This window comes from Myzus persicae, unplaced genomic scaffold (assembly GCF_001856785.1).
Source record: "Myzus persicae strain clone G006 unplaced genomic scaffold, MPER_G0061.0, whole genome shotgun sequence".
NCBI classification, from domain to species: domain Eukaryota; kingdom Metazoa; phylum Arthropoda; class Insecta; order Hemiptera; family Aphididae; genus Myzus; species Myzus persicae.
The window spans coordinates 106,884-130,640 of record NW_019102521.1 but is presented as its reverse complement, the minus strand read 5'-3'; the positions used below and the strand labels follow the sequence as shown (position 1 = coordinate 130,640).

Below are 23,757 nucleotides of genomic sequence, written 5' to 3'. Positions count from 1 at the left end.
GTATGCACATTGCGTATCATTAAATCGTTAAGGGGTATCCGACCGTTTACCGCTTTTATTATTAGGTAGGTAGTACACGTACACTTCAGCGTGATAAATGTGCACTGATATATGCAACACTATGATATAAGTGCATAATACTATTGTATGGCTATTACAACAATATTATATAGTGCACCAACAGAATAATTAAAACGTATAATTGTGTTTACACGTTGAAATGTGTAAACGAAACTAGTCGGGTGTTTACGTAGTACCTATATAATATTGTAATGTATACATAGACGCGTTGTTATTGAGAGCACCATTCACGTTTATCGTGAAACGTAGTTGAGTGCAAAAACAATATTCGACGATTTAATATCGAAAAACGTGTAGGAAATTGACATCTTATCAAAAATGCCTATAGTTGTTTCTCGAGGTCGAATGAAAACTAATAAGTTTTTAATAATTTAACAAATATCTGCAAGACCTCACTATAGTATATGTGTAAAATATAACCATCGATTTCGTCATATCATGTATCACGAAATCATAACACATTTATACCTAATACGCATGTTATACAATTCACAGATACATTATTAGAAGTTATAACTAATTACATTACTATGCGAGTGTAATACATAATATTATAATATCCGTTGACGATATCAAACATTTTTTTTCCATTTAATCATGCAGAACAATGTATTATAGTTTACAATTTTACTAATACACGTGTGTGTTACAGACTCCACGTGTACTGGAGTGTATACCAATAACAGTGGAGCGTGTACCTAACTATCTGCGGGGAGAATAACGGTGAAATGTTCGTAAGAAAACTACGTTATACTAGACACGAAATTCGATTATTCGAATGGAAACCGAAGACTTTCTTTATTGTCGGTAACGTATTGGATGAGAAAAAAAAAAAGAACATCTCCGAACTCTCTCTGATAATTGAATATAATAAAATGTAACTCGTTTCAATAATGTGCTCGCAACTGAAGGATACATGTTTTAATGCATACTTTAAAAGAACACAATAAAGATATAAATAAACCACCTCAACAGGACGACGCACGCAAAATTCGTCATCATTGTCTACGTCTCTCTATAATATCTCGTTCTTCGCGCGACTCGATAAAATCATATTCGTCGTACCTGCATATTATTATATTATATATATATATATATATATATAAATGTGAGTATACAGTGTGATTCTGTTCATCCCCATTTTGCATTTAATAATGCGTTTTTCAAATTCTCGGTTTTTACTACTTATATGGGGAATGTCTTGAACCCCCATTTTTTACTGTAAATTGTTTAGTGGATAACTGTGAAATTTTTCGATAATTTTGATACACCTAATCGAAAATTCAAACGAGTAGTCCCTAAGTTATTAAAATATTTACACCTACTAAGGATAACTGTCCTTAAAATTGATATTAATCACTAAAATGTCAGTCATCATAGTCCTTTATTATTCCAAACCTATTATTATGGACTTATTATAGGTATACCTATATATAAAGTTAAATAACTAAACAAGTACTCATTCGAATTTTGATTCCGATACGACATAATTTTATGAAAAATTATCTGCTAAATCATTTACAATAGAAAAGGAATCGTTACAAAACACTCATTAAGTAGTACTAAAGATATGGTCTTTAAATGCACATTTAAATATTCCAAAAATCAGAATTTGAATAATTTGATTATTAAAGGAAAAACTGGGGGGGGGGGATCATTCTTGTTGAATCACCCTGTATAATATGTCCCATGTAGTATGCACGTCTTATACTACGCGTAATTTATGATATTTATTATATATAGGCGATGGGCTTCTCTACATAATAACAGGCACTGCAGCAGAGGATTAATAACAATTAAAACGTATATAATATAAATATATAAGTAATATATATATACATATTACATATATATAATAAATCTATTAGGTTAACGATCTCCTACAAAAATTAGAGAAGAGAAAATTTCTATTAACCTTGTGATTATTTATTTGTCAGCATATTTATATAGTTTAACACCATATAAGTATCTAATACTTTGGTGGAAAATAGTTTTTTTTCTTTTATATACATAGGTTTAATTACCTGATATTGTATATACTTACAACTCTCTCTCTATATATATATATATTTATACATAAACACATAATATATATATCCGTCTCTATCTCTCTCTCTCTCTTTCTCTCTCTCTCTCCCTCGAAAACGGAGAATAAAATTACGAAGGTACAACGTGGCGTGCGCTCTTCTCTAAGTTTCAAAAAATAGGACAGGTCAATACACTCCTATATAATATTATGTTATTATTAATTTAACATTTTCGGTGTGAAGGAATATCATTATATACGATCGCCCGTAATTCCACGTTACTCGAGTCTCGAATTTGTGTGAGAGACAAAGGGCAACTGATCGCAGACATTTCGGACCGACTATAATATATTGTAATAATGTTAACGGTTCATTGTGTTTTGTAATTTATCATGAAGTGTATGCTGTATAATATTATTTAGTTTTGCGATCTATCTACCAATCAACGATCCACCTAATGTAACCATATAGATATATCATACACGCATTACCGTCATTACGTATATCATAATATAGTATACACGTATAATATGTTGGTCTTTTGTTGTAATATTTTTGTTTTTTTTTTTTTGTAGAATGCGACCAGATGCTCGGGGTCAATTTGTTCTATACCGGGAAAAAATTTTAAAAAGCCTATTCACAGTTACGCCAACCCGCGTGTTGGCATACGTATTTATTGTATATTATATATACGTATACACTTAGGTATAAGCGTATAATATATTACATTATATACTTCGTTTCACGTTTTTTTTTTTTTTTTTCAAAAACACACGAGGGGAAAGTCTCTATAACTACACACACACGCGGAGCTGAAGAGCGCACATGGCCCGCCGGTACATATATATATAATCTCCCGGTATCCGTATGTATCATCTATATACTCCGATAGGCCAATGCCCCGCGTATATAATATATACACATATATATATAAACGCCTGAATAAAACAAGGTCCCGGTAGACAGTGAATAGTATAACAGTATAGTACCTACGCCTATATATATATGTGTGTGTGTGTGTGTGATATAAATTAACAGAATATACACGCGATACGCGCCTAAATATAATATTATACATACATAGAGACAGAGAAATAGAGAGATAGAGATAGAGAGAGAGAGAGTGTCGACCGCCATTACAATACACAATATTTTGTCTCGTTTCTAAAATATATGTGTTAATGTTATTTAATGAAACTACCTATACAAAAATATGTAAACCGATCCGACGCGAATTTATTATTGTGACGCGCACATAGTACCTATATATTCTATTTTGTGATTCCTCTGCGCAGTCCGTGGCATACGAAACCCGGCACCAGCGCGCAATTCATATAATATTGTGTAGGTATAATGCACTGCCTATATTATAATTTCGACCGTAAACATTTATAGTATATAACCAGGTAATGTTTATTATGTCTGACGTACCACACCGCTCTATACAGGCATGATATACGGAGTCCCGGAGATGAGATACTTACTTTTCATAATATGCAATTTAAAAATACATTCTCGAGTTTTTGTTTTTTATCGAATTATAAAACGAGCGAAACGCACCTTTATAGGTGTATATACTATACATTTTTTCTCTTGACTTATACAATCTATACAATATTTAGAATAATGAGCATGATAGATGGTTAGAAAGAGGACAAATTATAACAGCTAGAGGGACTTGAGTGGAGAAGCCGCCCGCTGGCGACACTCCGGCATATAATATACCTAGTAAAATAATTCTGTGTCTCGAAATAAATCTTAACAGTACTAGAGATTACCGTATTGAAAACAATAAATTATACTGACACAATTATTGTTGCATCATTGCAGAGTTATTATCGTATACTATTTACGTTCACCTATAGGCTATCGGATGTACGGAAATATTTTCGAATAATTTTGTTATTTCCAACCACCGAAAAAGAAGGTTTTAACTTAAGTAGGTGGGTACATGATATATTATGAGTATAATAAACAATACGGAACTAAACAGAAAATAAAACTTAAAGGTAAGATTTCAAGATTATAATTACGATTCCTGATCAATGATAACATTAATTACAAGATACGCTAAATGTTTATAAAGTAATACCACGGTGATACCGTAATTTCGGAGTATGGTAACGGCTGTCGGTGAAATTAAACACACACAGACACAGCACATCTAAAAACCAAATCACCAATTTAAAATGCAAGAAAATCACGGATAAGACGTCAAAATAATAAATAAATAATTAAATCACTTTTGAAAATCAAAAATTTTTTAACTTTTAAACGTTACCTAGTTACATAATATACATATATACATATGTATACATATTTTGACTAAAGAAATACTCCGGATTAATGTAGTTAAATAGCAAAAAAAATACGCACACGTATTTTAAGTTGTATAAATAAGTGCGCTAAGTGTTTGCTTGAAGGTAACAACCTGACAAGGTTTTAATAAGAATTAATAATTATGGATAATTTGATGTCAAAATAATACATTATTATGATTATTACGAATTATGACATACAGGTCAATAATTACTTATATCATATTATGTAACTATCGCAATTCATAACAATGATTTGTAGAAAAACAACGATGATGGTTAAATTATATCTAATATTATAATTACTAAATTACCTTTAAGATCGATAAAAATCCATTCAGTATTCAGATTATTAAGTATGGTAATCTACAATCCTTCAATCGATGAAAAAATTAATTTTTTTAAATACTAGTTATTGTTTGAATTTACTTGATAATTTATAGAATTCATTTAAAAATTAGATAATCTTTTTACTTTGACCTTTTAAACTAGAAGTGGCCAACTTTATCGGGACACGCGTGCCAACATGCTGTGATCAGCTTTAAAAAAATTTCACTTGCTAGTAAATTGTTCGTAAGTAGGTAAGTAAGTAAGTAAATAGGTAGGTAGGTAGGTACAATAATGAACATTTTTATTTTATCTCCCTTTTAATTGGCAACTGAATTACTTTCCCAACCATTTAATTATATTTTGAGCGTGAATTTTTGTTCTTACTTATTATTGTACATTTTTTAACCATTAGGTGTGTATTTTTAAGGTTTAATGAAACATTACAAGCAGCACTAGATTAATCCATCAATCCTAACTTCTGTTTTGATTTTATTTGAGATTGCATTCACCGAGGAAAACTAACTTTCACAACTTACCTATATAAAATATGCATGTATATTAAATGATATTTTATTTATGTATAACATTATTTATATATTATTTACTGATTATCTTGTGAACACCAATTATGTATCGTATTTATAAGGACCTCTGGTTCTTAAAATAAAGATGCAGTAGAGGAGTTAAAAAAAACTAAATTATAAAATATAACCTAACTTATGTATTGATTCGAATATTCAGAGGACAAAATATGTCTATAGAAATGTGCTCCAGACCATCAAAATTTTATAATTAGTAGTTAATCATAATAATATATAATATTCAGGAATAACAAATATTTGTGCTCATTAAATTTTTAAATGCAACGTTTAACAATGAAATGAAAAAAATTGTGTTGCGACAGTTCCTTATTATTTGACTTAATTTAACATTTTTAGACTTTAATTCAAATTAGAAATTTCAAACATTTTAATCCTTAGTACGTGTGTAATTATTATTCATTTTTTAAATGTTATAAACTAATTTAAAACGAAAAATTGGAGTCTTATAAAATAACTAGGTACCTACATTTTATTGGGCCATTCTGACTATTATAAATTCAATATAATATTATGATAATAATTTTGTTTAATCAAAAATTCTAAGGGACTCTACTGAAACAATATTTTAAAGTAGGTATTATTCTATCATATTATTATATATTTCTATTACCATTCTTACAATAAAATATAAAACAATATTAGGAGTAGACATTACTCATTAGAGCTAAAGCGTATGGCTCTCGAGTGAAATTTATAATTTTGTATAAAAATACTAAGACAAGTATAATGGACTGGAAAGTAAGGATTAAAACGGTGTTCCTTTGTTTCCTTGTTCAATAAATTTGCCGAACAACTGCGAACTTAAATAAACTTGTTATAATCATGCATTTTCGTTGAAATAAAACAAGGCATTTATGTAAATGTGTGACCGTGAAAATGTATGCTTGTTTTTTTGGCCCTTGACATGAAAAAGGTGGTCGATCCTTATTCCTTGCAGGGCTTAACGTGTTCTAAGGAGTAATATTTAGGCATTTTAAATAACATGTTTATATAATAATATCGCAGTGTACTGCGAGAAGAAAACGAACAATGAAAATGAACGCGTGCAATCTGTTATGACTTTAAAACTAAAACAAAACCTAGCCAGGCTTGGAGGTCACAGAAATGGCGAAGTTCATACTAACGACCAATGTGGACATGTGGTAGATCGTAAATATTGCTGACAATAGAATAGCCGCTATAACTATAAATAACTGCGTCGACTGTATGGACTCACGACCGACTTCAAAACCAGTCTGTATTAAAATACATAAATTCATAAAATGTATCCACCGCCAGCTGTGCTATCGGACCCGATTCCTAAAAATAAATAACTGTACTTTAGAATGGAAAATAAATCGATTTGAAATATTTAACATTTTTAATTGATTGACATAACAAGTTTTACCACGGTGGTAATTATAAGAATATACTTTTTTAATCCAACATGTAGAAATCAAACAATTTAATATGTCCGAAACATTAATGACGATAAAATAATAAATAATATTACAAAAGTTGAACTCTGAGACCAAATTAAATACCTATTACACCTAAATGATAATATCGTATTATTCACTACACAGTACACTTATTAGTTATTACTAAGCATAAGATCAAACAAAATGTAAAACTATTTTTGTTTTGTGCTGTGAAGTGATCTATGTGTATTAACCTACTCCAAGTGAATGCGTCTGGGACCCAGATATATGATAAGATTTTGAAAAATGTTGTATTTTATTTAAATCAATTTGTGGCTTTTGGGTTTCAAATGTATCTTCTTGGTCACCATTTGTATCAATGTTTTCGTCTTCGGCTTCGGCTTCTCTTAATATGACAAAGGGTTCTGGGTTTTGATCCAGGAACCGACATCAAAAATATGTCAAAGCCCTTGCTATGCTACGAAACTAACAGTAATATAATAAATATATACTCATATAAATGACACGAAAGATTAGTAAATATTGTCAAGCTCATGACTTGACAAAATATACATTATGTTAATTGGTTGGAAATTCAGTACCTCTAGTTCAAAATCTAGTGCCAATATTTTAGTGAAATTTTTTTCAATTTAATATTCGACTATGAGAATTATTGCTGGGTGACTTCTCTCCTTGTGCTTCGTGTTGTTGCATATAATATTACGCACATATGCTTATAACACCCATTACAGTTGTTAATATTCTAATAAATGTTTAAAAAAATTGTATATATATTTGATTAATGGCCTTCCTATTTACCACGATTAACCTACAAGTCGAAAAACGCTTACCTATATTTTCTTTTTGATCTTTTAGAATATTATATTTTATAATAAATAATAAAAATACAATAACGAACACACTACTTTTAAATTTATTATTTTTATACCATTATTTATGCGTACTTTGGAATTGAACATTTAATTTTATATTTATTAAATTAATAGAGTGAAATAAAATTTAAATTAAAACTATTATGTCAAATGAAGTTATTTAAACACATATTTAAGCACCTGCATTATGCACCAATTGCATTTTAAAATTATGATACCAGATGCGCGAACAGTTTTTACATATTTTATAACTGCAATATCAGCTAGTAACCTCAACCAAAATATAATATATATTTTATCAGTATTCTTATTTATTATTTAGGTTGTTTTAAATACTTTTAGGCTACTATTAATATGTATATTTAATGGCACATTTAAACATTTTCCCAGATAAGACATGAACATCGTTTAGTTTAGAAATGTAAAATTGATTTGAATATATAATTGCGATTCACAGTGTAAATGTTGAAAAATTATAAAAGCAAACAAAACATATTGTATAAAATATCAACGAATAGCGTGTTTGTTTATTCGTCATTGGATTTAAAATAACTATCTATTAATATGTGTGAGAACAGTAACATTTAACAATTTAACAATATGTGGTACCTATAATTGGAACTAAGAATTGTTCTAATTCAATCAAAACTTAACTGATTTAAAATTTTTTTTTCTCAATATTATTAATAAATAATTCTATAAAATGGATGTTTTAGAATTTTGAAAAATATGTTATTTTAAAAAATTGGGATTGACATTTTTTTTTGTATATTGTGGTAAAAAAGAAATTATACTTATATGATGTATTTAAATTTAATTAGTAAAATTTTTATTGATATAGGTCCAATCATAAAAGCCACGGAGGTAAATGTTGATGAACCCTAATTTCTTGGGCAGGAAAAAACAAATCTATAAACTATAGAACATAATGACTGCCAATGAGATCAAACAAACTAAAAAATGCATAATATAGGTATTATATAAATATATTGGTATTATCCCAATTTTAAGCAAGTAAGTGACCATCGTGTACAGTTGTTTTTATTTGTATACTAAGTACATGTACTTATTTAGTATATATAAATAATTGTAATAATATTTGAAGGTAAAACATAAAACAAAATATTCATTTTTTTACTCACCAACATTTTAATATCTGATTTTTCAGCGACATGAATAAAATAACTAATACAGCTGACTGTTTAATTAACGATTAAATAATTACTAGGTATTGAACTCACAATAAGAAAATCGATTTACGAATAATATAATATCTGCCTCAACAAAAACAGTCCTACATCATGATTTACATAATACTTAATAAGTATCTCATCAGTTCTCGGGTATATTTTTTCACTTATCGCAGTCACTTGTTATGGAAACAATACAACTCTGAAAACATATACAATGGGCATTTGCATGTATATTTAGATGGTAAATTAATTATAAGTATACATTTTGCCTACAGTTACTTGACCAATTTCTTCATTCAGGAGACACCCAAGTGGAGTTTACTATATACTATCAGGTAGTCCCCCATAAAATGTGTATGGTTGTTACTCGTTTACACTGTTTATAAACGGTAAAAAACACAGCTCTCCTTTTAACACAATTTTGAAAACTGTACAATTGAAAAAAAAAGAGGAGTAAGCTTAGTGAATCACCCTGTAGCGGTATACAAATAATAGAATAATATTTTACCAGATTTTACCAGCATTACATAATTATTGTAACCATCCGCTTACCGCTTTTAGCTCAGGTGCGTGAGACTGACGGTGTTCGCGATGGCAGTTGCTGGCCACGCCGTCCACCAGTCCGCGTGCTACAGACGGACAAGTCGACTGACGGTTCGGGATACGCTACTCGATATCACTTTGGCCCTGATGACTGGTGGTGCCTTAACGGGCAGCTGGAAAATTGAAATGCACCGCCACAACGAGTTGGCCAAAGTCACAATAAGCCGCAACACCACCAAACCATTTCCAAGCTAATCTATTTGCTTCTGACCATCGGCAGCGCCTTCGCTCTGCTGGCGGGTGCCACCGTCGGGCGGCTGTTGACCAACATCGCCAACGGGATAACGAGGGCCATATCGCACACCGTTGCTTCCTGTATGTCCACACACCCTCGTGAGTTTATAAGAGCAATTTAATAGTTGATACGCCCACTTTACGTTTATTTCGGTGACTATATGGTTATAACTGGTAACCAATATGATGGTTTAAAAGTTTAACTGTAGTTAGTTCTAAGTTTATTCGGTTGCAACTTGGTTATTACATGATACACTAAAAAATTAATGACCAATCACAATGCGATTTAATCAACACGACGCGACACACGACGTAGCTGTGAATGCGCCTTTTGCTTGATTTAAAAGTTCTAACCATGGTATATATACGAGTAAACGTCCATATTAATATTTTTTGAGTAAATCACCATCGAACATTTCATATTTATAATGCCGTTCGCTTTGTATATTTAAAATTTACACGAATATTATATTATCTGAAAAATACCATGTAATAATTTAATGTCAGGCTAATAACCTAAGTAAATTGTTGAAGCCTTTTCTCTTAAATAAAAAAAGATATATATATATTATCTGCAGTAACAAAATATAAAATAGTAAATTTTACATCAAAAAATGTCTGACATCATAAAATGTATTTGCCCAGATATAATGTGACCTTGCAAATTGTATGTAGGTGTACTTAAATATATTATTATAAAATATATACCTACCTATATGCTCATAATATAAGTATAATATATTGTAGGTCAACGACGACCTGATGCCGAAACTGTGACTCGATAGTGTTGTTTGGCTTTTTAAAATGTTGAACTTGACCGATATTCACAAACCCGATGCGACATCGTCGAAATGGTATGCATAAACAAAAATTATGCAAGTGCCCAAGTGGCATGTGACAAATCCGTTTATCGTAAGTACATAATATTTTTACCTTGGAATTCGGTCGACGGTCGTTCGCTGTTTAAACACAAATTTGAATTATTAATTAAGTGTTTAGCAAATAGTTTAGGTTTTGGTTAAGCCCACCCGTTAAGTAATGGGCAACCATATCAACCATATTTGCTAAAAAATTGCTAACATTATGCTAACATATTGCAAAAACGCGTTTTCACTCTTATAATAATTGTATAATATAATATAATTTTTATGATTTATTATCAAATCGAAAAGAAAATTCTGAAACTGCAGTAAACTTTCTGTTGGACATAATATTATTTCATTTTATTATATAGTTTAGATGGATACCGGAATGTATAATAAAATATCATGGGTGGTGTTATATATTTACGTAACTACCCGCAATAATAAACTGGGGTCAAATGTTACTTGAAAAATAATTCCGCAGAGTGCAATATCATAATAATACATACCAAAACTCTACCTAAGTGATATAAACTACGTACTTGGACTAGAATTAAGCCGTTACGATCGGTTAAGCTCGTTTGATCGCATTCACTCGACGCAGACTTAACCTATATATACACGCGTATTCGGTCACAAGCTATATATATATTGTTTATTTATCCATATATATATATATATTATTAAGGTGCATTGACGTTTCAGGATTTTCACTTCCACACGGATTGTTCTCACCGGAACTCGGCCACGGAACCGATCACATCAAAGACCACCTGACGCCTTACGCTGCCGAAGGTCAAACCGAAACGGGGTCCGACGCGATTCATCAAGTGCAGCAACCCGCGGCTGCCGAGGAAACCGTCCGAACCCGCGACGGTCGATGACACCAGAAACGAAGTGAAGAAAATAGTATAACGAGACGAATATATTATATAATATAATATTATATATGATCACGAGTTCACGACGACCACGATTTCTTATTTTTTTATAGGTACATTTTATTATTAGTATTATAGTTTTGTTCTCCGCGATTGCAGTTTAATTTATTTTATACATTATTATTTATGTATTAGTGTCCGTTGAACCCTATATCTAACTCTACATGGAACATATAACAATAAATGATTGATCATTATATTTGTTGTACGAAGTTTTCCTATAGTTATCCTTTTAACCACTATACGACGACGCAAAAGTTGTTCATTCGATCAACCGATTCACATTACGCCAACAAAATGTCTATCGTTATTCGTTAATATAAAATAGCCTATAGGTACTACCTCCTCATACCTACGTAATATGCCTGAATTATAACTTATATAATATATTGGGTTGAATATCTTTATAAATAATATATTTTATTATGTTAGATATATCTATGACTCGTACTGATCAGAAATTTTGTGTCTGCTATGACGTGTAACTGTGTAAGAACATATAAAACGAACCTGTTTTATTTGAAATAGAAATTAAATCGTACTCTATACTTACATAGGTAAGTACGTTATTTAGTCGTGTACTCTTGTGGAATAACTGAGTTTCAGGGGTTTATTTTGATTTATTTATTATATATTAGATATAAAGTTGTTATAACAACTATTTTGCAGAAAACCTGTCCGCAAAACCACTAGGACACAACGTCATTGTAAAACTATATGGTACCACTTGGCGGCACTCTTGCAAATTCTTCTGTATATCCTTAAACATCCAAATAAAATAAATTTTATGTAAATAAGTAATAACGTATAGGTTAATATACCTTGAGCCTCGAGGTACCTATTACCTATATGTTTTATTTAATACAATTTGTTTACTTCTTATGATATTTCAAGGTTCAACAATTCCCCAACGTCTTTACGAAATTTCCCCTGCTGTGATTTTTCTTTCACTTGCCACATCAACAGACGATACCTTTTAAATGCCTTCACTGTTTTTTTGTTATTTATCATCATAATTGAGTAAACAACTTTTAATATTCGAGCTAGTAGTAATTGTATATTCGTATACTTATTACCTAATACAATAATCTATTATGTTTTGTCAGTTAAAATTAAGTTTCGGGCAAAAGAATATGTTTACATGTATATCCACACATAGGTATTTAAAAATATTATATCTACTCATATATATTTATACTTTTCAATTTTAATTAATATATTATGAAGGAAATTAAAATTCAGATCATACCTATAGCGAAAGATATTATTATTGTAATTATATATGTAAATCGTTAACGGTTTAAAAATTAATAGAGAATAAATTATATACATCGTACAAACTAATTTGAATCCCAAAACAAACTTTATCTTATATTCTATGATACATAACTACATAAGTAGGTACCTATATAACTCCTTTCCCCAAGCAAAAATGTAGTCTCCCACCTATATCTGTAGTGAAACAAAATAAAATTCTATATTCTGTATTATAGGTAGCCAGGTAGGTACCTAGAGATTCAAATAATTATCACATCAACGATAGCTTAAATTTTAGTTTTTAATTAATTGCACCTTTAAACGACTATAGTCTTATACGTAATAACAAGTGACCTAGATTTTATTTTTGAATTTAAATAACATAGCATAATATAGATATAGAAGCGCGTAGGACATGTACTATTATAATTTATAAATAATAATGCACCTACCTATAATTAATATAACGGAAGAGCTGATAAAAATTTTATTTCACTATCCATAGGTATTGTAGTTGTAGTTCTTGTGTAGTATTTCTTTGTATTTACTGAATTATAGCCATCGTATTACAAATTATAAAATATATGAACTTTGATCTACTAAACAATTTTGTTTCAAAAATTATTGTTTTGATTATAATTAATTGACAAACTATTTTTCTTGTTGGATATTACGATAAAATTGTTATTGTTATTAAATTAATTAATTAAATTTTTTCATGAATGAGTATCTCTGGCTTCGGCTTATTTGTTTCTAAAATAAAAAAATAAAAATAATACTCACTTGGATATTATTGAACTACAGTGAAGCTTAAAATACTTGTAAACTTAACTGGTTATCGTCAAAAAGTAGAAAAATAATTAATCTAAAATAAGAGTCCAGTTTAAAATACTCTTAAATTTCTCATAATTTACATAGTAATATTAATTAATACTAATTATTATGATATTATCATGGGCATACTAAGTGTGTATACAATACAGATGCCTGCATGGGTACCTGCTAAAAATACTAATTTTATTTTTTTGCGCTAAGTCCTTTACACATAAAGTATAAAGTGTAACTATAATTGAATTAACTTTTATAGAGTGTGACTAATAACGACTTATTAGCTAATTACTATAAGGCTCTACGTATTATAATATAATATAAAGTCGCTAATTTATTATTTCATCATATGCATATACATATTATGATAGTTTTAGGTAATAATTTCGTCGTCTTAATAAATACAAATTACTTCAATAATATTATTGTGCGAATTAAAATAATAATGTAATGTTTCATTGAAATCATCTCATATTGCAATCACAGGCACGGCAATGGTGATAACTATACCTATATATTGTATACTGATGTCGCTCGATGATGTGTCATGTGCCTTCATATTTACGTATAATTGTATAAACGTGCAATAATTGGTGAACCTAGGTACAATAAAGGTACATTATACATAGTAATATATCGTCTTAACTCTTAAGACTTAAAATTAACGTTCTGTAACTCCGAAACGCACATGGGCGTTGAGTATGCATGTATAAAAATCCATTATAATACGGCTGTATTATGATATAATAATTAGTTCTAACGAGACAACGAGGTCATGTTGTTTGCCAACAAAAACCGATTCGTTTAAAGATACACACACACACACACACACACACGCACGCACACACAAGTGCACCTATAGGTAACAACGACGATACATACATAATATTACTATGCGTACCTACGTTATATATAATATTATTATCGTTTCGTGGGGGTCACGTCGTGTAAAGTGTGCGTACACGGCCATTACGCAAGAGAATCGCATCATACACAGGTGTCTGTAATATTATGTCTATACTTTACGTGTAGCTTAGGTAGGTACTAGGTAGGTATACCTATATTATGTCGTGTGCACGATAATCGTATTCGGTAAGAAACTGGTTTCAATTTACTACGCCATCGCTGTGCAGGAGTGCACGAGGAGCGAAAATCGTATCAGATCACTGCGCAGTCCAGTCCGTCCGTCTGCAAGTACCCGAGCTGCTGCTAAAAAAACACAAAGGACGATAAAAAAATAATCATGAAGTGTTTAATATTTGTGGTAGCTGTGGCGGCTTTGGCTACGGTTTCGGCCGACAGGATCAAACGCGCCCCGGTAAGTATTTAGATTTCACTCGAGATTATAATATTTTGTCAACAATCGATTTGCACACCATATTATTATTATAAATCCATTTGGTATGACGTAGTAGCAATTGCATTACATTATATTTTACATGTCTTTGTTTTTCAACGAAAAATATAGAATATAGGTAAAATTAAAATGTTTGTCCTGTTTTATATAATTAGTGTAAAATATCGTTGATGTTATTTTTTAGTTGAAAGTTTCGGTTTACTATGAATCTCATTGTCCGGACAGCAGAGATTTCATCATGGCACAACTCCATCCACACTTCTGTAAAGTACAGCAATACTTGAACTTAAACTTGGTGCCTTTCGGTAAAGCATATGTAAGTACATATTTATATAATACACACTATCAATGTCTTCTCGCTTTTTATTTAACTACCACTCAGATTAACCATTAATTATAATTTAAAAACAAAGATATTATACTCATATAAGATATAAATTAAGGTTGATATTGACACGAATTCAAAAATTACGAAAGGGTATATAATTACTATAAGAGAAACGAATTTGTCATTTATACTATTTGCATATTATCATGGGTGTCCCCTACGGCACCACCCATACTACAGAAGCTTACACAAATATTGCACACAAATACATCATTTCAAACCCTGTAATTATTTATACAAATAATCAAATACACTATAACAATAACAATAATAAAACATCAATGTGTTTTCCTTAATAATGAAATAATCAATTTTATCTTTAAGATAGGGTTAGATATTACGTTACTTCAATATCTAATTAATATTTTATATAACACTTTTTAATTAGGTACCTCTACGGCTCTACCAATAGAAATAATACTTAAGTCAACAGAGTTATTTATGTATGTACTGTACATTAGTACCTACTACCTATAAATATTATGGGAAAAACACGTTTGGGCGTAATATTTGATATTTATCTACACGAAAGCATGATTGGGCGCATATCATTTTGAGCCTATTAACGGTTACCCATAGTACACCATTAAGAGGTTGCTTAAATAGTATTCCAAAAATATTATGTTTGTATTTTTATGATAGAAATAAAAATAATACGCATTTTAGTATACTATTATCATTTGTACTATTGTGAGTAGTTTGCTGCAAAATGTTGTCATATTATTTGTATATAATTTAATGTATTTTTTTTCGATTTGATAATTTTTCCAAAACATATTCGTACTTAGTTTTCTTCAGTAGATATTTTTTCTTAATTTATTATTTTTCTTGCAATGCTGATTATTTTTGTACTGTTATGGTTTTGTGCCCAAACGTGGACTTCGGAATACGCCTTAACGTGCTTACAATTTTTAGGTAAATTTTTGATAAAATGCCCTATAGTGTTATGCCCAAATTCATTCCTAATATACACAAAACAAGCTTAAACCATAATATTTTATGATTGATCTACCTTAAGTAATATATTTCTATATTTAATTTTAAGCAATGAACACAATTATAGCCATCAGGTTAAATTAACTAGGTAACTCAATGAGATGATAATAAGTAATAATTATAATCAACCATTTATTGCAAATTAAATGCATTGTTAGAAAAACTTCAAAAGTTCAAACCATATGTACGTGTATTTAGAACACGATAATTTTTAGTAGGTGGGTCGAAGCGTATTAATATAAAACAAATTTAATTCGATGACTAGGTACCTGTCAAGCTTAACAATGAACAATACAATTAATAGTGCTTAATAACAAACATTGTCTCAAATAGTAATTACCTACTGGAATTATTCAACAAGTAATTATGCTTATTATAGTACAAATTACAATAAGTAGGTACATGTTAAATACTGCATTACACTCGTATACAGCTAATAGCTATAATGTAGATACATTCTCTGAGAAATATTTAAATAGTGAAGAATATATATATTTAAAGATTAAGGTACCTACCAGGTGCACTGTTTAGTGTTTACATGATGATGACACAATATTTGTAAATGCAAATTTTTTGAAGCTTTATACATAGATTGGTTTATTATAGAATCTACAGATATATACTTTATTAGTTTCATTTAAAATTCAACGTTTCAAACCCGAGTCTACAGTGTCCATCTTCAAAGTGATTCCGTACAACTGTTTTATTCATAAATGTTGTATTGATACAAGGTATCTATCGTTAAACATAGATGTTTGCCTTCCGATGCATTCCGCAAGACAAGCTTTACTATAATAAAGGTACTTGGTTCTGGGTCGAAATGTATAGCCGACTTCCGGCGAGGGGATTCAGCGGGATTTATAATCTAATTTGTAAGAATAATATGTAGGATGTACTATATAGGTATAATAGATTTAAATATATTATAAACATAGGCGTGACTACGGTGGGAGCCGGCTTCCCCAGCGAATACTTGCTTCCCGCATAAATTCAATATAATATGAATATTACTGTAGTTATAAAACATTAAATTTAATCTAATAAGAATACCATCAAAATTAGTATATACAATTTGAGTTGCGCAATAATTATAAAATATATGGTCTATCGTTATTTCAATTACTTAAATGTATCAATAATCATAAAGAGTTGGTCTCAATCGACTTTCTAATCAATTAATTTTTGATTTTGGGTCTCGAAAAATATTTTCTTAAATACTCATAATGAACTAACTATCAAAGTATGTACATTGCCCAAAAACTCAAAAATATGCATTTAAAACCTCAAATTTTCAAAATATCCAAATAATTATATGCATTGAAAGTTTTCAACAAAGATGTAAATCGCACTTATACTTACTTGGCATAGGATACCTAAATATATCAATAAGTCCTTACTCCAGTTGACTAGCACTGACTACTCATCACTATAATAAATTGCATTTAATGCTGAAGTTTTGAAATAACAATTGTAACAGTCGTTGACCATTATTGCTTATATATATTTACTAGATCCACTTAGGTACCTATACCAATTTTTTAATGGCCTCGCCATACTCTTACTTCTTTATATGTATCTATAAGTTATTAGTTTATTATATTCCACATTAATTACATCTTATTTATGATCAAATTTCAACGTATTTCAAATATATTTATTTCACTAGGTAGTACATTTTTTCTAAATTAGTTTAAATTGCAGGGGGGGGGCAGTGAACACTAAATCTCCCTTAATCACGCCCCTGCTTATACAATACATAATTATAGCCATATGGATATAATATAATAAGTTCAATGTTCATTGTTCATATCACACGGAGTCAAACTTGAGAATTATAAAACTAAACAAGCCGATTAATTATATTCTTATGTTGTTTTTTTTATTTTAGAGTTCGGATCATGGTTTCACTTGCCAGCACGGACCTAAAGAATGCCGTGGTAACACAATACATAACTGTGTGCTGAAACGCATAGAAGATTCTAAAGCTCAAGTAGACTATGTGAATTGTGCCATGTACGATCCGGACCAACCAGGACACATTGAGAAAACGGTACTATTTAACATTTATACGGATACAATTTGAGTACATACAGTAATATAGAAAGTCTATTTAATAGTATACCTATGCTTAGTACCTATTATAGTAACGGGTAAGCATGATGATAACTGCAGGTAAAATATAATAACTTTTTACAACCGGCACAGAGAGCTGTACAATGTATCTGATAAAATGTACTTAATTATTGACACAACTGCAGAGTTTATTGTATTATAAAAAAGGGTATACACTATACAGTATCAAGTATATACACCATAGCTACTGCTATGTCCGTTATGTTTACACATTTCCATCAGGTAGACATAATGACCTGGGAGAGTTTACTAGTTTTAAAAATCGGAAGAGTGTAGTACCCACCATACAATCGAGTTATCGAGAGTTTAACACAGCCCAAAAAAATTATACTTTTAAGTCTTAACACAATTTATCAGAAAATAAATCATATTTAAATATAACGCGTTACGTACAATCACTATACATATTGTATGTTTTTTCCTTGCAGTTTGAAAAATACAATCAATTATTAATTTTAAATTTGTTTCAGTGTGTCGAAGGAAGCGGTTTGAACGTTGACCAAGTGAAAAAATGTTTTACTTCGTCAGAAGGCTACGAAATGATGCTCAAGGCTGAAAAGGAAACCAAAGCCATGACACCAGGACCACTGTTTGTGCCTACAATTGTGTTTGACGATGTACGCGTGTATAGTATACCTATTATTACGTACATATGTGTTTCAGAAACAATATAATAATATAACACGATATTGATTTTTTTTTAAATTTCTTACGTTTTGTTGTCTCTCCAGGAATACAATGATGATGATCAAAATCAAGCGTTCGTGAACTTCGAGTCGACGCTTTGCGAGAAACTAGTCAGCCATGGACATACAGACGTATGCTCTAACGGTGTAATCATAAACACTCAAACATGTTGAACGGTTTATGTACCATACTTGATAATAATGATTTTATCGTTAATACTTTTGCTATTATTAATTATATTATCATTATCATTATATAGATTAAGATGAACTTTGTATATAAATAATATATTATGTATGGATTTTGAAATTAATTGTTAACCTAAAATATTAATTTATCATCACATATACAAATACGAACATCCATAGACACGCAGTTTTTTTTGATTATATCAATACGACAATATCTTCCGTGTGTTTTTTTAAATATAATTCTATATTCCATACTCACCTAAAGTCCTAAAGACATGCATGGATATACAGTCTAAAACCATTATTCTAATTATAAAATGAATAAATATTCATCAATATTGTATGTATGTAAGAGTGCAGTATAATACCAGTGTTTCTCAACATGTTTTCAGCGGACCTGGGTCATAGTCAGGGCCTTTGGGGATCCGCGGTCGTGTTTGATTGGACAACTAAGCCGCAGGCATTCGTTCATTACTCCGATTTTTTTTCATTTTCACGATTAAACAAAATTGAAACGTACCCATGTATTCATGCATATAAAGGGGGGACTCTACCATAGCACATATGTGAAAATTGTGTGTATACCCAGTGGCTGGGCAAATCCAAGTTTTAGCTAGGAATCCGTGACTTAATGCTAATTGGGAACCATTAGTTTATACTTTATACTATATAATTATACAGTGTACCTATACACATTATCCACCACAAAGTGGTTTTTTCATTAAATTTTAATTGATTGTTAGGTAGTCTCTGGACTCTAAGAGTCTGTTGTAATAAAATTATAAAACTTTGAGATTAAATGTTCTATCGTCCTCCATTAAACACTCCTAAGAATGCCACTGCACATATGATACAGTGTTATATGTATTATGATATCATGACGGTGATTCATATAACTGTGCAGTTGACCGAAAATATTTAATTGTGTAATGTATTTTGCATACCTAGTTATTATATCGTGAATATCAACAAAATGCTTGACCAAAAACTATGGTATGAATTCTTAATGAAAAATACAAATTTAACTTAATTTTTCAAAATCATTCCTACAAGAAAGTCTGGTAACGTACCGCATATTTTAAAATAATACAAAAACTCATTTCAGTCATATTCAAAAAATTATTTTGGACTGAGCTTAGTTAAAATTGTGATTGCTTCTCATTACTGTAATATTTATTTATTTACTATTAAAAATTGAAAACTAAGGGCAGATAGCCTATCGACCAATAGTTACCGATAGTTACCAATTACAATAACATTATAATTTATAACCTAACAAATTATGTAAATTAAATCAACATCAAAAATTGATAACATTCATAACTGCAGCTTACAATAGGTACTATATAATAATAAAAGTTTAAATAAGGTATAAAAATTAAAGTAAATATAATTTATTAACATATACATAAAAAGGTAATAAACTAAAATAAGTAATAACTAATAATAATTAATAAGTATGCCTAACCTTGTAAGTACACCAAATTACTACCAATATCGGGCTAAATATACTGCAGGTACCTATGAGATGCTAAATAAAGGGGTATGAATAGCATTTCTCGCGAGTTATATTCCTGAACCTTTCCAATATCAATTTCAGGAGAATGTTTTTCTGGAAAAACTATTTCAAATTTAATACTATAATGGCTTTATTACTATTAACTTTAATATTTGATAAGTTAACAGGTAACCAGATAAGTTACCAACATTTTTTGATTTTTCTGATCTCAGAACAAGCCAACAAGCCAGTATTATAATTTGTATTATTATTTCAAATTTTAAACCAATAATGAATTGGGTATAAGTATACCTATTGAATTGCGTTAAGCCTTTGTGGAGCTCTCCAGGTCATCGAATATGTACTAAACGAAAAATCAAGATTGTAGGTAATATATTATGTACAGGAATATGATGAACATTGAACAAAATAAACCTTTAGAACGATAATTAATGCCTAATATTTTGTATAGTTTTATACCAAATATCCAGTTATTTGAACAGCTGAATATTGATATAAAGCAGCTTCAGAAAGATAAAAAAAACTGATATAGTTTACCCACTTGTGTACACAGCAATTAAAGTAATAACTACACTTTTTTATCTCTAATATTTACAGTTATTATTTTTTATACATAAACGAATAATTCAAATTTGAACTATTATTCATATTAATCATACTTCGTTTATCCGTGCTACCTATTTGTGTTGATATTTCAATTTAAAAATAAACGGATGGAATTCGTTAGTGAGGACAAACATGTACACTATATTACTAAAATATGATCAATATTAAATCATGCAAACTTAATGGATTAAATGCATCGTTTATACTTAAAAACTAAATAATTATTAATTTATATAAAAATATTATGTTACTTTATACAGTTAAACCTCGTATCATCTATAATAATTTATATAACTGAATTTGAAATCACTAAAGCGTTAAATAAATCTCCAAGGAACAAGTAATATACAAGTAGCTATATATGTAGGTACCTATAATACTGACTATACATATACAAAATTATGAAATTTCAAATTGAAATATAATTAATCAACATCAGATTCAATTTTTATTTCTACCTAGGTTATCCATACCTATTGGCTATTAGTAGTCAGAAATTAATTTACACACTTTTCGTTTATTTTGCTTTTTATTTTATTGACTTGATAAGATTATGTTCGATTATTTGAAGTATGTACTATGTACTGTTGTTGCTTAATGCGTAATACGTCTCTACACCTAGTGGGTCTAAATTTAATATTTTAATAATAAATAAATGTCTTAAAGCCACTGATGATTTACGCCTATATTTTAGTATAACTAATGCTATTTACTTATAAGTAAATTAAATTTTATTATGTAGGTATTATATTATAATGTAATAATTTAACTTAGATATGTAAAAATAATAATATATTTATTTATAAATTATTGATCATGAACCAATCCTACCTAATCCAACACAGTGTATAACAATTATTTATAATCCAGCAGTTATATTTTATATGGGTATGTAGCTACAGAATTAATATATTATTGGTCGAAGGGGCATATTAATATGGGAGTTTTAAATTTAAATTTATATATAATATAGCAAAAACTAAACGGTGGGCAAGTAGGCAGTAGTAGCCAGACTAGCCAGTAGGAATTAGGAAGAGTGTAGAATTTCTAAATATTAACCATTGTTTCCTGCAGTTCCACAAACGGCAAATAACAACATTTTAGGCTATGAACTTTCTTATCTCTAAAAAGTAAAATAAATAAAAAAATGTCTTAAAATATATACCCAAACATAGTATTTTTAACAAATATGATGTTTCCACATAAACGTTATAGTCATTTTTTGTGTCTGAAAAAAAGGTTTTCTCAACGTGTGTACTCAATCGTTCACCCAGTGTCGTTAGCAAGATTTCTCAATGGAATGGAAGTTGGGGGGGGGGGATTGAAAACTAATTATAATTTTATTTTTATTTTTATTTTGCCCAGTATAATAATTTCAGACGTTTAGGTGAGATACCTATTTAAAAATTTTTATACAACTTCAACTTCTCAACTCTGCTAGAAAAAAAAATAATCAGATTTTAAACATCGATGGAGGTTTTTGGAAGAAAACTGGATCTAGTCGGTATTTTGAAGGTCAAAATTGAAAATGCTCAGTATTTTTTTTTTGAATTATTGGGAAAACAAAAAAATGTGTTAAAATTGTTTGATAACCTTAGTTTAGATCGTCTTCACAAGAATTGTATTTGATTAATTTTAGTTGTTTTTCTATGAATATAATACAAGGTTCCTCGTAAGTTTTTATTATAGCTATTTATAAATATTAACAATACACAGGGAAAGGGATGATTATTTTTATAAGCATTTAAAGTTCAAATTTTAACAAAACCACAATTAATCTGTAATTAAAAATGTATAAAATATAAAATTTGTTAATCTAAGGCTTGAAAAAAAAATACAAGGTCTATCATACAAGTAGTTCATATTCTTATAGCAAAAAATAATACTTATCATTTTAGGAGAATTGGTGTGCAAATACGATGTTTTTGCAAAAATGAATTCAACCTACCTAGGTACCTATTATTAGTTATTGGCTACAGCTAATCTGGTAAAATGTATATCAATGTACGTCTTTGCTTAGTGCTTACTAGTTGATAAAAGTTTAAATTTGATAAATATTTAAAAAAAAAAAAAAATAATACGTCTATGTGGAACTTTAGTCCAATTATCTCCCATCTACCCTGCATCTGCCACTGCGTTCTCCCAATGCACTGATAAAAATATCGTTATGTATACCCAAACGTGTTGGAGCCAATATTTTTAATCCAGGAATGAATAATAACTGAAGGCAACAAGTACGACTGTTATTTCTTACAAATTTTTATCGGAGGTATTAATTACCAGTTGGACAAATCAACCGGTATAATGTTT

At 29.6% G+C, this 23,757-nt stretch overlaps 1 protein-coding gene and 1 pseudogene across 1 annotated transcript; both read left to right on the top strand.

Moving 5' to 3' along the window:
• The first annotated feature begins 9,414 nt into the window (after window positions 1–9,414).
• LOC111032417 lies at window positions 9,415–11,842 on the top strand (annotated as a pseudogene).
• Window positions 11,843–14,444: 2,602 nt separating this feature from the next.
• On the top strand, window positions 14,445–19,536 carry LOC111032427 (GILT-like protein 1). Its single transcript, XM_022312754.1, has 5 exons — window positions 14,445–14,888; window positions 15,112–15,243; window positions 18,200–18,361; window positions 18,915–19,061; window positions 19,176–19,536. Exons 1-5 carry the CDS (start codon window positions 14,814–14,816, stop codon window positions 19,302–19,304), a joined length of 645 nt encoding a protein of 214 aa, XP_022168446.1. The 5' UTR covers window positions 14,445–14,813; the 3' UTR covers window positions 19,305–19,536.
• Window positions 19,537–23,757: the final 4,221 nt, after the last annotated feature.